General features: G+C 33.1%; 5 protein-coding genes across 5 annotated transcripts in view; 2 read left to right on the top strand and 3 right to left on the bottom strand.

Annotated features, from left to right (window-relative positions):
* LOC123676834 (NADP-dependent malic enzyme-like) overlaps nucleotides 1-3,077 on the bottom strand; it is a 15,107-nt gene extending 12,030 nt beyond the window's left edge. Inside the window, exon 1 of the mRNA XM_045613084.1 lies at nucleotides 2,851-3,077. Within this exon, the coding sequence (XP_045469040.1) occupies nucleotides 2,851-2,879 (29 nt within the window). The 5' untranslated portion in view covers nucleotides 2,880-3,077. The remainder of the gene's footprint in view (nucleotides 1-2,850) is intronic.
* LOC123676837 overlaps nucleotides 1,145-17,195 on the top strand; it is a 27,860-nt gene continuing 11,809 nt past the window's right edge. The window contains exon 1 of the mRNA XM_045613092.1: nucleotides 1,145-1,298. Coding sequence (XP_045469048.1) covers nucleotides 1,251-1,298 — 48 coding nt within the window. The 5' untranslated portion in view covers nucleotides 1,145-1,250. The remainder of the gene's footprint in view (nucleotides 1,299-17,195) is intronic.
* Nucleotides 3,470-4,961, bottom strand: LOC123676836 (mesoderm induction early response protein 1). The gene has a single exon (XM_045613086.1). The coding sequence runs from the start codon at nucleotides 4,655-4,657 to the stop codon at nucleotides 3,563-3,565; it is 1,095 nt and encodes a 364-aa protein (XP_045469042.1). The 5' UTR covers nucleotides 4,658-4,961; the 3' UTR covers nucleotides 3,470-3,562.
* Nucleotides 5,207-7,322, top strand: LOC123676839 (cAMP-dependent protein kinase catalytic subunit 1). Its single transcript, XM_045613093.1, has one exon. The coding sequence runs from the start codon at nucleotides 5,536-5,538 to the stop codon at nucleotides 6,595-6,597; it is 1,062 nt and encodes a 353-aa protein (XP_045469049.1). The 5' UTR covers nucleotides 5,207-5,535; the 3' UTR covers nucleotides 6,598-7,322.
* LOC123676835 (glutaryl-CoA dehydrogenase, mitochondrial) overlaps nucleotides 9,333-17,195 on the bottom strand; it is an 8,241-nt gene continuing 378 nt past the window's right edge. Inside the window, exons 3-8 of the mRNA XM_045613085.1 lie at nucleotides 15,386-15,520; nucleotides 15,086-15,319; nucleotides 11,116-11,245; nucleotides 10,604-11,056; nucleotides 9,503-9,663; nucleotides 9,333-9,424 (exon numbers count right to left, since the gene is read on the bottom strand). Coding sequence (XP_045469041.1) covers nucleotides 9,363-9,424; nucleotides 9,503-9,663; nucleotides 10,604-11,056; nucleotides 11,116-11,245; nucleotides 15,086-15,319; nucleotides 15,386-15,520 — 1,175 coding nt within the window. The 3' untranslated portion in view covers nucleotides 9,333-9,362. The remainder of the gene's footprint in view (nucleotides 9,425-9,502; nucleotides 9,664-10,603; nucleotides 11,057-11,115; nucleotides 11,246-15,085; nucleotides 15,320-15,385; nucleotides 15,521-17,195) is intronic.

The following is a 17,195-nucleotide window of genomic DNA, read 5'->3' on the forward strand; positions in this document are numbered from 1 at the left end:
CATACTTGTTGAGATATTTTGCAAAATATGAGGAAATAATTAACCATAGCGTCAAATGTGCACAGTTCTCCAACTAGGATGCAGTCGAGAAATATGCACAATATGCATTCAGCTGATCTGATGATTGCTGACCTTGGATTAGAAATTTTATTTATGCAAATGATGTTGTAACTATATGTACAAACGTTGATATATGTAGAAGCAAACGGTTGAATAATTTTCATTTTCTCTTTAATCCCAAAAGGTATACACTACACGCAAAAAAAGGAACTTGAATATTTATGGTCCTAAGACTTTGCTGGCATTACTCCAGGAAAATAAAATGTGCAACACAGAAAGTAATCTCACATCCACTTATATCTAAGACTGGACAGAATCCAAACTCCTCGGAGAATATAGAATAATAAGACTTGCCAAGCCGAAACAATATACCTAGAGCAATAAAAAAATTTATTACGGGAATAAAATTTTTTCTTGGGGCCCAATATCAGATTTTCATGCTATTTCCACAAGTTTATATTTGAATTTTGACATTGTCTGAGACCTAGCGAACTTATAGTTCAGACGATATATTTTATTAACAATCCCATTAAATATGCGTTATTAACATTTTCAAACAATAATATGCCTGATTCATTACGAATCAGCCGGCCAACCAACAAAAAAATGAGAAAATCAAAAAAATTATAGTTTTTACGATCGACATAACTGGTTAATGGAAAAAATTAGCTCAATTGTTTTCGAGATCATGTCATATGACGTATTTTCCTCACGTTTCAAACTTCTTCAAACCATCAGAAGATCAGAAGGAATAAAAAAATTGCAAATCAAATTTTAAAAAAAATTATAAAAAATTCAAAGATTTTGGCTTTCCAAAATAGGGACCCTCATGAGTCAACTCTAGTTACGCCTCTGGTGCAAAAAGAACTCGGTAATTTGTGAAATTATTTTTTTTTAAGATATGTAACTGATAAAAATGTTTGTGTCTAATGAAATGTCCATATTTCAATAGAAACATTAACGGAATTTGATGTGAAATCTATACAAAAATTCGCAGAAATCAAGAACGGCACCTACAATCCCTTTAAAATCCAAAAAGACATATTCTTACTTGTACAAAATGTTTCCATAGTAACATAAAGATATAGTTGAAGTATTGTCATAAAAAACTGACGTTTTCAAATGAATTTTATTAATTACCCTCTTTTATAAATCATAATACCTAATCTGAACATTATGATGTTCCTTGAATGTCCAGCAAACGTTCAACCCGAAAATATGATTTATGGAAGATATATGTGAGTAATTGACATTAATTATATTACTTTTTTAGTAGTTACAATATTATGAAAATCCTCGTAAAATTACAAAATAATAATAGGATGGTGATTTTTCTCGTATATTTCTATGACTTCCTATAAAACAAAAATTAACATCGCCTATACTAGCCAAATTTTTATTCTATTAGGTACTTTTTCACTCTATATAGTACTGCTAAAAAATAATATAAATAACCAAATATGAAATTCGAAAAAAAATCCCATCTGAAAATTTGTTAGCCATTTGTATATTCAATAAATGGAGATTCTGCCCACGTATTAATGAACATAATTCTTTTTCAACAATTATGGAAAATCCCACGCAATTATACAGATAGCAAAGTGTAAAGCAATCAAGAGCCAATATTTTGATTATATTCAGTCAACTGGAGAAGCAGTTAAAGTACATCAAAATGTTATGATCGAATTTAAAGAGATAATTGCAAACACTTTGGACGATTGTCTACCTCAACCAAATATCCGTTGAGTGGTTTGGATTTCAAATATGTATCACATTCTTGACCTTTTCGTCATTAATAAAACTCATCGAGTGTTCCTAATACATTAATTTTTAGATTGATGATAGTAGCTTTAACTTCTGCAAAGATTAGTATTGTATTTAGATCCGGAAATTGAAAGATAAGAGTTTTATAAAAAAAAAATTCGCATTATTCCAAAAATCTGGATAACCGAGCATAATCAAATTCTAATAAATATCTAACTAAATTTTCAAACTTCAATATATTTCTTAAAATTGCAGCGTGCTATTCAAATAACAATGTAAGAATTATTTGTTGGCTCACTACCTCTAAAACCGCTAAAGTTGCAGGTAGTAAATTCCAAACTATTGTGCGATGAAACCGCAAATTTTCAACACACTTCATACCTATATCTCTCTTCAATTTATGTTCTATAGGTATTCAATTAACTCATAGCTGATGCAGAAAAGTTTTTCAACTGTGTTGTTTTATTAAAAGCAACTCAATACTTACGTTCCTATATATATGAGCGTTTTTTGTCATAAATTCTGTAAATAACACTAGTAAAGTACACCTCCGAGTATAAAAATTGATCATTCGAATGGTAATTTGTGTACTAAACCATTACTGAACATATCGTTATAGTAAAAAAATGAAATAAAAGAAGTTAACGAGATTTCAAATTCGTATATAAAATATTACATTATAGTAGAAATACCATTCAATTAATTTATATAGTAGTCAACTGACATTTGATTCCAATAAAAGAGCGGCAATTCCTTAATATTCGAATCAATTAATAAAACAGGAAAAATTAGTAGTTTCGAACAGGTGCTATTTTATGACAAATTATGCATTGTATAACTGTTATTTATAGAAACATCTTATTTTTAGACAAATCTGCTATTGTATAAGAGGTTAACATTCGCGGATATCCCTCCGGTTGCAATTATCGATTCTTCGCCGACTCAACAACAGGAAATGCCGCTCAATTGAAAGAGTGAGAAATAGACAAAGCATCCTGATATCTTGTTATTGCAAGTTTTACTTACAATAAAGCCTTTGGTAATACTGCAAACATTTTTAGAACCAACGGAATACAGTCAAACAGCTGATTAAGGTTACACAATTATCAACACTGGGTTTCTATTTCTAAAATAAATCGATGACAGGTAGTCACAGATAGTGAATTCTATGGGCGTTTCTCAAAATGTCAGATTTTCTGTGATGTGCTACCGAAACCGAGTGACAGCAAGCTGTCACGAAAGACTCGCGAAATCCACTATTTTATTATATTAAAGTTATTCTAAGCATAAATATTCACGTCATGTAGATCAGAACGAATAAACTTTGAAACTACTTACATATGTTACTTTGACATTCAATGGCTAAAGATTTTAGTTGGTAATATTGCTTAGATATTTTTGACATTTCAAACTTTTTGAGCTTGTAAACAGTACGCCACTGATCTTGAAAAAAAGAAAAAGGAGATTGAGCGTATTTTTTATAAACAATATGCTTTTCTTTCATTTAGGTTGGTATTTATTGCCAAGCATTGAAATATTATTTTAACAAAAAAAATTGTATGCAGGTACATACTGAAGCACCTCATATGTCTAAATTAACTAAGTTCAGATTTTTTCCAATTCCTACCTAGAAATAAAATGCCACTTTCATAAAAACTTATATAATAATTACCGCCATATTATAGATTTTAGATTTTCAATTATTTACAAATCAAATTAAAAAATTTTGTATACATTCTCATGAAGAACGATGTCTTTCCAACACCTTATTTTCCACCACATTCTGTACATTAGGAGAAGAACTTCTGTCTCTTCCATCTTGATCCTCCAGAAACCTGTCCATGAAATCTGTAACGCCTGGATGAAGAGTGTACTTTTTCTTTTCCAACCTTGTTTTGCTAGCAAAAATATCATGCCGTTCTGATTTCTTCCATAGGTAGTAAAACTGTACCAATTCCCCAACAGACCTCGTTCTCACTTTATTCTGTTGAATGACATGAAAGTTTTTGCCATAGCTTCGAATACCTGATTCAAAATTTCTACATTCTTCCTCAGACCAAAGGCTCATAGATTCAGTATTTGAAATAACGTTCATTCTAAGCCGACGCAGAGCTTCTTCAACATTATGACCACATTGCTGCAAAAGGTAAAGTGCCTGTTCATCATCTCTCAATTGAGTTCCTACAGGAATTGAAGGTTTCAAAATTGAAACTCCTTTTCTCAAATAACTTTCTACATCTTCAATTTTAATCAAGGTTGGATTCCATAGTAGTTTGTCGTCATTTTCATAAGGCAAGGCATCTCCATAATGACAGAGACCATCGGGAATTTGTGCTTGATAATCACTTCCTACCATTATGGTTTTATTCGTTTTGTGCAAATCTTCTTCATCCGGACTATAATCGTAGTCTTCATCCTCTTCTTCGCCTACTCTAGACACAGAGCGCAGTAAACGAGATGCGTCTTGATTCATATCTGGAATTGTTTTATATATTTCCTCTAATTTTGATGGCTGATGTTGATCAACTTCTGTTTCATACTCTTTAGAACACTCTAAATCACTTTTCGATATACTAGTCTCTTCTTGCTGTTCACCTCTATAACCGTACAAAGCCAACAGTTCATCAATAGGCATATCACTCTCTCGCTGAAGAATGGATAATTCTACAGATGCATCAGCAGGTTCTTGAGCAGCTAACGCTTCTTCTTCCTCTAATGTTCTCTCGTCATCGAATTCATTAAGAAGCATTTCAATAGAAGGGTCAAATAGTTTATCTTCATTGTTGCAGTTTTTATTTCGTCCATCTCTTTTAACGGAAGCTACTTCAGCCATATTGGTTCAAACACTACTTCATATTGGGGGATTTGGATCAACTTCTTTCACAATTTAGAACCAATGTTAATCTTCAATGTTTATAACAAACTTACAGCTGAAAAATCATTCAATAGAAGTTTCCCATAACATAGGGAACCGATGTAGATGGAACTTAAAGGTTAATATGTGAAAATAATTCTCAATATGAATTGTTATTTAATATTTCAATAATCTTGGATTATAAACAAATTCAAAAAACAAATTTGAATCGCCAAACACTAGCGAGGATGGTAAACAACTTGACACATAGGAAGTGAATGAAGCGTGGAATCACAGAATAATAATTTTTATTCATTCTTTTCTGTGGTGATGAGAAAAGCTTTTTGAAAACTTTATTTTTCATTTAGAATGTAGTCAAAAATACAAGAAGAAATGAAGTTAATGATAAAATTTTTATTTTTTTTTATTGTATATTATGATTTTGAATGCGCATAATCTCATTATGACGTATGATTTTACTGGTTTATACCGTAAGTATTGACTTCACTAAAAACTGCCTTCATGGGCAATTATTTGGAGGCAGTATCTCGCAAAAAAACCTTGAGTTCGTAGCCATTTTATGCATCCAATTAGTTTCGTTGGAATTCCATCAAATTTGGGAAAATATACGATTTTGGTGTGTTTTTGTCGTTGATGTGCGATTCATCTATCTCGGAGGAGTGTATAAAAAAAGAAATTATGTATGAAATAAGTTAATTTGGGCGAAGCCATTTCATCTGAACCATTGTGACATCTTTATTTTCCGCCCTTCCAACCGAGAATATCTGATATCCTTGGTGGTGCAGACGGGGTTTTCAGTTTATTGAGAAGCCCTGGAAGGTTTAAAAGTTCAAACCATGGGCAACAATGCCGCTACGGCGAACAAAAAAGTCGATTCAGCTGAAAGTGTCAAGGAATTCCTCGACCAAGCAAAAGAAGATTTTGAGGAGAAATGGAAAAAAAATCCGACAAACACTGCCAGCCTCGAAGACTTCGATCGAATAAAAACATTAGGCACTGGTTCCTTCGGAAGAGTTATGATTGTACAACATAAACCCACCAAGGAATACTATGCTATGAAGATTCTTGATAAACAAAAAGTAGTGAAACTTAAGCAAGTAGAACACACTCTAAATGAAAAGAGAATTTTACAAGCCATCAATTTCCCATTTCTTGTCAGCTTAAGGTTTCATTTCAAAGACAATTCTAATTTGTATATGGTACTTGAATATGTACCAGGAGGAGAAATGTTTTCTCATTTAAGAAAAGTGGGCAGATTTTCTGAACCACATTCACGGTTTTATGCAGCACAAATAGTACTTGCTTTCGAATACCTCCATTACCTGGATCTGATTTACAGAGATCTGAAACCTGAGAACTTACTGATAGATTCTCAGGGTTATTTAAAAGTGACAGATTTTGGATTTGCGAAGAGGGTGAAAGGTCGCACCTGGACTCTCTGTGGAACTCCTGAATATTTGGCTCCTGAAATAATTCTCAGCAAAGGTTATAATAAAGCTGTAGACTGGTGGGCATTGGGTGTGCTTGTGTACGAAATGGCGGCTGGATATCCACCTTTCTTCGCTGACCAACCCATACAAATATATGAAAAAATCGTATCGGGTAAAGTTCGTTTCCCATCTCATTTTGGATCTGACCTGAAAGACCTCCTCAGAAATTTACTGCAAGTAGATCTTACAAAACGTTATGGCAATCTCAAGGCTGGTGTCAACGACATCAAGGGGCACAAGTGGTTCGCTTCCACCGATTGGATCTCTATATTCCAAAGGAAGATTGAGGCACCGTTCATACCTCGTTGTAAAGGGCCAGGGGACACTAGCAACTTTGACGATTATGAAGAAGAGCAACTCCGTATTTCATCCACAGAGAAATGTGCTAAAGAATTCGCTGAATTTTAAAGAATATCATTTCATTTATGTAAGTAGTTGTGTAATTTCCTGAGGCTGTTATTTCAGCAATGCCATATGGCTTATCCAGACGCTATGCACTCTGTACCTTTTTTTTCCAGTTGATGTGGCTCATAAGAATTATTGGCTAGGTAGGTTTGAAGTATTAGAAGTTAGGAATAGAATCTGTGCATTATATTTTGATTTGACTATTATTGTACATATTGTAACATAGTATAGGTTGCACTATTTACATTAAATAGTGGTCAAAAATACAGCTTTTTTTTCGACATCAAATCATCTCAAATATCAAATGTTCTTGCTTCATGTTCAGGATTGATTCTAAAACCTAGCTTAACCATTTGCTACACTACTAAATTTTGTGGGAGAAAATTTGTAGCTTTAATGATAAATTGTCTCGATGTTGAGGCGAAGAAATCTAGCATCATGGATTTTATTAAATTGGACCTGTAAACAGATATTTTACCTTTAGAACTGAATCCAAGCGAATCTTGACTTTCCTGAAAAATGTTTGTCATCTAAATTCTACATCTTAAGGTATTATTCACTTGAATTTATTTGTAAACTTATTACATGTATGTATATCCTTCTCAAATAGAATAGTAAGAGTATAGTCATTGATGAAGAATCTTTGAAGAATGGTATGTAATTATTATATTTATTGTTAAAATAATTCTAAAAGTTGTTTTCAGTAATATATATTTTTTTCATTTGAATTCGATCTGCTTACAATTTAAATCCCACAAATTTATTAGGATTACTCAGAAGAAAACATTCAAATAGAAACAGCAACAATATTTTTCAAAAATATTAAGCCTTCTTTCATTGGAATTAAATTAGGATTCGAGTAATATTTTGATTACACCAGAATATGTCTACTTGAAATAAGATTCAATCTTATTTTATTTGGAAATAGTATCAAAAGAAAGCTAATTTGGTTTATTGAATAAGATACCTTTTTGTTTTTTGGAAGTTTTTGCTAACGAATCACATAAAAAAAAGGTGGAAAAAATTGAATTTGGTTGAAATTATGCAGAAATAAGTTTGTATAAAATTATTCAGATAATAGGTAAGTAGTCTTTGAGTTCTTATAACAGTATTCAATTTATCAAAAAATCAATTGTTTCAGATGTTACTATTTTGTAATTGATCTGAGACGACATAAATATTACTTTCTACAAAGTGAAAATTAATATTTTTATCTTGAGTTATCAATAACGGGAAAAACATAATCAAGTTCCAGTTCAACTTTTAGAACAATCTTAATATATTTTTCATTTCATTAGAATCATTAAATACGTTTGATACGTGAAAAGGAGGTTATCAACTGCTAGATTAAATAAGTAAATGCGGGAAATCCATGTCACAAAGATTTCTGTCTGCAATGCTATTTCCTTGATACAGTACGTGTTTAATTTGAGATTTTCCTGAATGATGTTTTCTCCATTTATGCACAGAAATTTTCAAATAATCTTTTATGATATTTAACTCAAAAATTGCTGTAAGATTAAAGAAGAAATTTCGAAAATGAGGAATTTAAAAATTCAATCTATAGATACGTGAAAAAAATTCCTGTAAAATTACCGGCAAATTGAGAAAAGATAGTGCAAATTATCGATTCAATAGGAGATATACATTGCATAAACATTTCTTGTTTCAGACGTCGTTGATATGAGAAAATGTGTATTTTCGGAAAAGAGTGCGACATGTCAAATTGATTGCGCACACAGAGTTGTTCCAAAATAGAAATTCTCTTATGAATGATGATGTTTGTCGAGATTTCATTTCGTCTGGGATTATATCACATGAGAACAGATATTTTCTGTCTGTTTACATACAACTTCATCTAATTATTTTCAGCGGTATCGCCTCCTCAATTTTACTGGTTCATTACTTTCAATGTTGAGCTTTTTTATTGGGATGATTTTGAGCAAGACTGCTTCGAAAAATTTTTCTGTTTGTTTTTCAATTCCAATAATAACCTCCAAAAAAAATTCCTCGGAACTTGACGTATGGTAATGAAAATGAGAAATTTTTTGCTACGGTAAAACTGATAACAATATTTCATCTCGAAGCTATTAAGTTCCTGGCCGGAAACGGTAAAAACACATTTTTTTTTGAATTCGACTTCATTCTTCAACTTGAATAGTGATACCTGTATTTTTCAAAACATTTTCTGTAGGAAATAGGCTTTAACCTCGGAAATCAATTTTTATTAAAACCAAATATCTTTCCCTGGAGCATCTTTCAACCATTGTTGTCGATGGAGCAGAGTCTGAATAACTTTGAATGTTTTTTTCTTATCAAAACACAGTGTTTTATCAATACACGAAACTCGTTTTCATCCTTTTTTCATACAACAACAAATGTTGCACCATTTGAGCTTCAATATCTCTCTATAGACTCAACACTCAACTCTATGTTTCGAAAAAAAGCTTGAAGTTGATAGCTCAAATCTGATCAATTGATTTTCAAGGCTGAAAAATTTATTTTATAAATTGTTTTATATTTTCAATGAAGATTGTTTAAAATCAAATCAAATGGATAATATAAGATATCCATTCCGAATCCAATATTCGAAACATAATTTTTTATAGTTCATTAAAAATAATAGGTTTTCGTTAAGAATTTTAATATTAATTCACCTATGGGTTGCAAAGGTAGGATGATATTCCAACCGATTTTCATTATTTTAAGGGTGTTGGGAAACAATAATAAAAATAATATTTTCATAAATAATGTATAATTTCCACAATTTAGAATGCTGCAATTCCAGTGATTGCTTTTCCTAATATTAATGCATGTACATCGTGAGTACCTGAAAAAGATTCAAATTATTCAATTCAGATGTCGCTTCATGATTAGTAGAATAGTTTAACAAGTTGTACCAACTCACCTTCGTACGTATTGACTGTTTCCAAATTGACCATGTGGCGCATAATGTGGTATTCATCTTGGATTCCATTTCCACCAAGCATATCTCTGGCGACCCTGGCTATATCCAACGCTTTTCCTGCGTTGTTACGTTTCAGAATGGATATCATTTCAGGACAGAGTCTGTAATGAAAATAATGTGGTTACATTAGAACTAAAGCAATGCTTTAACGAAAATAACATTCAGCTACTAAAATTCTATGATCTTGTAGTGGAGCAGTGTTCAGCGTGGCCAGTATCTGGATGGGTGATCGCTTTATTATGAATAACTTGTTGACATGAAAATGTTAGTGTAGATAGAGAGGTGAATTTTGAGAAAAATGAGAATGAGATAGAGTTTTCAGTCTGTTTGCTTGAATTCGTACTCATATCACTTTTTGTTTTACCTAATTTCGTAATTCGGAAAAAAGCCAATAGAATTCTTTCAACTCAAATTTTTTTGAGAAAACGGAAAAACATATAAAAAAATTACACTCTTGAAAAGTTCGATTTTCGACATAATATATTATGCATAGAACATAGAGTTACGTTTGGATCGAGATATTGAATGTTGAGTGATACTACAATACTCTCTATTAGTGTGACGTCACACACCGCCATTTTTGGTTCTCCTGTCAGTGTTCGGAATCCAAACAGATAAATTGTCATTCAAATTAGTACGGTGTCGTTGAAGGAATTGGCTTATTTTCATAAATAAGGGTATTTGAGTGACGATTTCAGTATTAATTGATAGACAGAAGGAACGAGGTTAATAACAGTAAGTTTGAATCCTGTATCATTCCCCAGATTTTGTAAAAAGCCGTGTTTATTAGTTGAACTTCAAGTTCGAACTAACTGGCATTAATCTCGTTCCTTCTGTCTATCAATTAATAGTAAAATCGTTCCTTAAATAATCTTATTTATCAAAATAAGCCAATTTCTTCAATGACAACGTACTAATTTGAATGACACTGACAGGAGAACTAAAATGGCGGTCTGTGACAAAATAGAGCGTATAGTCTTTGTTGAAAAATTGATAAAAATGAGTTTTTTGGCTCAATACATTTGAAAATTATCAACTCACAAATTTTTGTCCTTGAGTCTCCCAACATGCAGACAAGCCTGCAGTCCTAAAGCGATTTCTGTCATCATATCCGCCATCTTCTTCTGCATGAGTTGGTTAGCAGCTAGAGGCTTATTGAACTGTTTCCTGTCCAAAGTATACTCTCTGGCTATTTTCAAACATGCCTCAGCAGCCCCAAGGACGCCCCAAGCTATGCCATACCTGGCGTTGGTGAGGCAACTCAATGGACCCTTCATGCCTACAACGTTGGGCAACAAATTTCCTTCAGGACATACGGCATTATTCATCAGAATCATTCCAGTGGACGAGATCCTCAAGGATAGTTTCCCCTCTATTTTGGGAGTTTTCAGACTGTCTTCCGTTTGGTCTTCACGGTCCAAGATGAAACCATGCACTTTGCCATCGAGTTTACCCCAAACCACGAAGACGTCCGCCACTGGCGCGTGAGAGATCCTAGAGATTGGAAACTTTTAGGTTGACCTTATTGGTTTTCTGGGAAAGATTATCCTTACCATGTTTTACTACCAGATAATAAGTAGGTTTTTGTTTTTTGATCGAAGACTGCTTTGGTTTCCATCCCTCCTGCATCACTGCCATAGTTTGGTTCTGTTAGGCCAAAGCTACCTATGATCTGCCCCTTCGCTGCAAATAAAATATTCTACACTAGAGAAAAGTAATGTTAATGCATTTTTTTCAAATTACGCTCGTATAAAAATCTATAAGATTTATTTGATTGGTATGCCTATTCTGACAGCTGACATAAACCTTTAAGGTTAGAATGGTTAGATCATTGACAGCTGACACAAACCATAGTGTCCTGTTTTCGAAATGGAAACAGAAATGTTTTGATTTTTCTGAAGATTAATATATTTTGAAACAGAAAATGTTCACGAACTAATAGTTTAATCTCTACAATCGAACATGTAGGAAAAATCAGGGTGTTTGAGAAGGGAAGATTATCATAAACAGAAAAGAGCTTTCCAATTTCTCCAGCAGCCTTCAAACACCTAAGACGCTGTAATTTTTAACCCAATTATAGAAATCTCATTAAATTTATTATATTATCAAGAGTGGTTCCTTTCATTTCTAGTAAATCGGAGTTTTTAATTCAAATTACTATTCATGTAGAAATGAAGGGGAACGGAAATGATTTTATTTTATACATGCCTATACTTCCCTCGGATTTCTATCAAAAATGATGTAAATAATGTTTTCCATGTCTGGATATAGATAAGATAAGATCACCACAAATATTTTGTCAATTAATGTAGGTACTCGAAAAATTAATGAATATTTTTGCTGAGGAATTCTGGAAGTCCCCTGAATATTGAGATCTTTAACACCCATTGCATATTACTCCTTCAATTTTTGCACTAATTGACACATTTCAGTAAGAGTATTAATCTTGAAAGTGACTATTTTTTTTAAGGAAAAATGGTTAGCTTAGGAGAAGGAAGAGAAGTGTGAAAACTTGTATTGGAAAATCCTGTACAATAAAGAGAAATATACATACACTGTTTCCGTAAAGTATGGAACAAATTCATTTTTAGCTAAACAGACATTTCAAGAAATAATCCTGAAACTTGTCGATTTTTTATTTTAATTTAAAGTATTTTAAAATAATAATCTAAAATACTTTCGAGTAATGACGTCACAGTCATTTTTTTAAATGGAACAACCCCATTTTGTCTCAATTTTCCGATTACTCTAGCTGAGCTGATTCCAAAAATGTATCACATGATGTTTCCAATTGGTACAGGATGGACGAAAATACAATAGTTTTGTGTGTGCTCATAAAGTAACGCGTAACATTCTTTATTAGTTAAATTAACAATATTATCAAAAATACTTATTGTCTAGCGGCAATTGGTTTGAATATAACACCCTGTAGTTTGTTACATTTTTAGATTAATTAAAATGTATAAAAATACGAAAAAATTTCTTTCATATTCTGTCTGCTAGACCACAAGTACCAAACATGGTGGGAAACAGCTCATTTTTATTAATCTAAAAATGTAACAAACTACAGGGTGTTACATTCAAACCAATTGCCGCTAGACAATAAGTATTTTTTATAATATTGTTAGTTTAACTAATAAAGAATGTTACGTGTTACTTCATGAGCACACACTAAACTATTGTATTTTTATCCACCCTGTACCAATTTGGAATCAACATGTGATACATTTTTGGAATCAACTCTGCTAGAGTAATCGAAATATTGAGACAAAATGGGGGTTTCCATTAATAAAAAATGACGGTGACGTCATTACTCGGAAGTAATTCACCCTGTATATTAGATTATTATTATTTTAAAATACGGTAAATTAAAATGAAAAAATCGACGTGTTTCATGATTATTTCTCAAAATGATCTGTTTAGCTAAAAATGAATTTGTTCCATACTTTAAGAACACAGTGTAAAAATAAGACAAACACCATTCAACAATAATTGAAAAAACGCGTAAAACTGCAGTCCTAAAGGCAGTTATTTTTCCGCATGAATATTCAGCACATAAATATCCCAAAGGTGGATTAATAATGTCGTATCCTCGATGTTCTCCTTGCTTATCAGCTCCACATCAAATTCTGGCTGGATAATCATCAGCTTCAATTAGGGACGTATCGATTTCTCTCAACCCAATTTCTTCTAATAGCGTTTTAGCCGTGGATCGAGCTTCAATCCAACCTGGGCAACATCCAATATGAACTAGACGCGAGATGTAGGGTTAATAGACCATACCGATCCTATTTTTAGATTTGCGGTTCGTTGTTTTACCTCTTTATTCAATTCTAGACACGTATTTAGTCTAGAATACATGCGAGTGAATAAAAATGCGAAAGAGCGCCCTTGGGTTTTTGAAGAACCAAAGCGCGGTCATAACATTGCGTAGTTTCAGCGTTGGTCGATTATTCTGAACCTTAGTAATTACATTTAGCACCAAACCAATCTTATTTTAAGATGATAGAATCTGCAGTTTCAAAATTATTAAAAAATAAATAAAAAGTTTGGACTGCCATGTTTACCCCTAACCCCACGTTGCCCATTCAAAATTCGAACCTACTATTCAAGGTTCAAGGTCATTCCCTTCGAAAGTAAATAGAATTTAAGCATAGATTCGTCATCAGTCAGACAAACCTTATCTTTTGAGACTTGGCTCAAAATTCGATATTTACAGACATTTTGACGAATAAAGGTTGTTTTTTTTCGAGGTATATAACTTCAAGTTGGCATTATTGTTCAAGATGGCGACCGATTTAACAGCTATCAAGTGATTTATTCTCAGTTTGGTTTGGCAATTCATCATGAATAGACTCACGCCTGAACAACGCTTGCAAATAGTGCAATTTTATTTCGAGAATAATGCTTCTGTGCGGAATACGTATCGCCTACTACGTCCATTTTATTTTGTTTAGCGATGAAGCGCACTTTCGGTTGAATGGCTACATCAACAAACAAAACTGCCGCATTTGGAGTGAAGCTAATCCTCAAGTGTATGTCGAAACACCGTTACATCCAGAAAAACTGACTGTTTGGTGCGCTTTATGGGCCGGTGGAATCATTGGTCCGTACTTCTTCAAAAACGATGATGGCCAGAACGTTACAGTCAATGGTGTTCGGTATAGAGCCATGATTACTAACTTTTTCATTCCTGAATTGAACAACGATGATGTCCAGGAGCTGTGGTTCCAACAAGACGGCGCAACATGTCACACAGCTCGTGCCACAATCGATTTATTGAAAGACACGTTTGGTGACCGCCTAATTTCACGTTTTGTACCTGTTAATTGGCCTCCAAGATCTTGTGATTTAACACCGCTAGACTACTTCTGTGAGGCTATGTAAAGTCATTGGTCTATGCGGATAAGCCACAAGCCCTTGACCATTTCGAAGACAACATTCGCCGTGTTATTGCCGATATACGGCCATAAATGTTGGAAAAAGTCATCGAAAATAGGACGTCCAGATTGGACTACATCCGAGCCAGCCGTGGCGGCGCTCATATGCCAGAAGTCATATTCAGAATGTAATGCCACAAAATTATCTTGCGGATGAATAAAATTCATGTCAATCGAATTATCCGTCGTTGTTTTATTGCAATTTAAAGTTCTATAGCTCTAAAAAAAACACCCTTTAGATAGACAACAAGCGCTCAAAAATATTCTGCCAATGTTCTCATCAAAGGTAACATTTAGTTCCTGTAGAGTAGATGGCAATGTCATTGTCAAAACATCTTTACAAACGTATGTATAGAGTGAATTTGTAGAAATTCATAAGAAAATAGTTGCTTCGAAGTGTGACCTAATGTTAGATTTGCAAAAAGAAAAAGTTATCGAAGAAATCTCAGAGAAAACTGAAGATAATTCGATAAATCTGCAGGTGAACTCTCAGTTCAAACAAGAGAAATGTTTATTTATATCCTCTAGAAGAAATACACTTTATTTCCAGTTATTGATATCAAACACCAACCTTACTACTCACCTAGCCTGGGCAAATACTTCTGTTTCTGTTCTTCTGAACCAAACTGATCAATAGCAGACATTACCAGTGAAGACTGCACACTCAGAGAAGATCGGTAACTGCTATCAACAGCTTCTATTTCTCTGGCCAAAAGCCCGTAAGCGACATTAGAAATACCTGCACAGCCATATCCCTTTATTGTACAGCCTAGAGCTCCCAATTCTCCTAACTCCTTCAGGGTATCCTTATCGAAGACTGCAAAGGAAATATTGATTAGTTTTAGCGGGTTCTTGAACTGTTAAGTGCATGAGGGTGGTGTACCTTCATGTCTGTTTGCTTGAACCACTCTTGGTAGTAGTTTTTCCTGGCAATACGACCTGAAGGAGTCTCTGATGATCTTCTCGTCTTGGGTTAGCTGTGATTCTAGATTAAAAGGGTCTTCCCAGTTGAAAGTTACTGAAAAACAAGATGGTAAGTTATAATTGAATCTATCGGAATGGTATAAAATGATTATATGCAGGGTGTCCTTAAATTGGGGGTATATACGAATATGAGAGATACCTCGGATAATATGTATTAGAAAAAAGGTGGGCTCAAAATGCTCTGTTTTCGAGATACATTTTTTTTTCAAGTTTTTTTCCTCATAGCATCTGCACACGCTAGATATTTGACTGAAATTTGGCATATATATTTAAAATTAGGGTTGCTAATATACAGGATGTTATTTTTTTCTGGGATAGTTTTTTTATTGAATTTTCAGATTGCATGGTGTGCAAGTTTGTTGGAAAAAACTAAAAACTTTGAAGTTTTTTTATGAAACACCCTGCTTTTTATTGAATTTTCAGATTGCATCAAATAAATGAACGAAGATGCTTGAAACCTATCGTTTTTGAGATTTTAAAATTTTTCATGAATTTGGAGAATCCTAATAAATTTATTCGAAACTGAATACTAAAAAAACGGAGTTTAGCATTTATTTTTTCGATAATTATTGAGAATTCTACTGGGTGTTCAAAATGAGATGATTCGTTGATGACTTATTCAAAAGTTTATATCAGGCTTATTCCAAATTTGACACCCTATATTTGATTTTATCATTTCGAAGATAATAAAATTTGCTACCTTATTAAATATAATATACAGGGTGTGCCGTTTGAAATAAGCCGAATATTAAGGTTTGTAAAAGTCATAAATGAATTGCCTCATTTTGAACATCCAGGAAAATTCTCAATAATTATAAAAAATTAAGTACTTAACTCCGTTCTTCTAGTATTCAGTTTCGAAATCTCATTCAAATAAATTTATTATGATTCTCCAAACACCCTCCAATTCAAGAGAAATGTAAATATTTAAAAACGATAGGTTTCAAACATCTTGGTTCATTTATTTCATGCAATCTGAAAATAATTAAAAACAGGGTGTTCCATAAAAAAACATATTTGGTCCTTTAAACTATTTTGGCACACCCTGTGTATTCCCGAACAATTTCGGAATATATCTCTGATGGAGCTTAATGATAAAGTGTTAAAAACCATTCGCATTAAAAAATTTTGTGCTTAACCGCGACAGAGCATCGCGTCAATGGTGAAACACCCTGTATAACCCCAAAGTTTCAAGGCTCATGGATTATCGTTCGATCTTTGACTCGAAATACCGGAGTTCGAATCCATCGTGTTCCTTTGGTTTTTTTTCATCGAAAATAATAAACCATAGTTTAACGTTTTCAGTGATTCCTTTTTAACTCGAGTACCGATATTCTATGTGAAATTCACAGTTTTTTCGACTCCCATACATTTATCTTAGAACAATCCAGAAGGTTTACGATTGAAAATAATAGACCAAAACGAAATAAAACTCGAAATGAATTCATTTCAAACTTTGGCTACCTTTTGACTAAAGTGCAGACATTCTGAACACCTATATTATGTTGCACGGGGAGTTTCCGACCGGCTGTATAGTTTACGAAAACAATTCCGAAACTAGTCTTGACTGGGATTAATGACAAGTGGTTCTAGCTGGAAAGAACCACTCAATGCAGGTCATGATGGAGAGAATGCTGGCTCTTAGCAACGTTCTCACTTCTAGTTTTCCTCAGCGTAAACTTCAAATATCACTCCATTGTTTTTAATTA

This window comes from Harmonia axyridis, chromosome 3 (assembly GCF_914767665.1).
Source record: "Harmonia axyridis chromosome 3, icHarAxyr1.1, whole genome shotgun sequence".
NCBI lineage: Eukaryota > Metazoa > Arthropoda > Insecta > Coleoptera > Coccinellidae > Harmonia > Harmonia axyridis.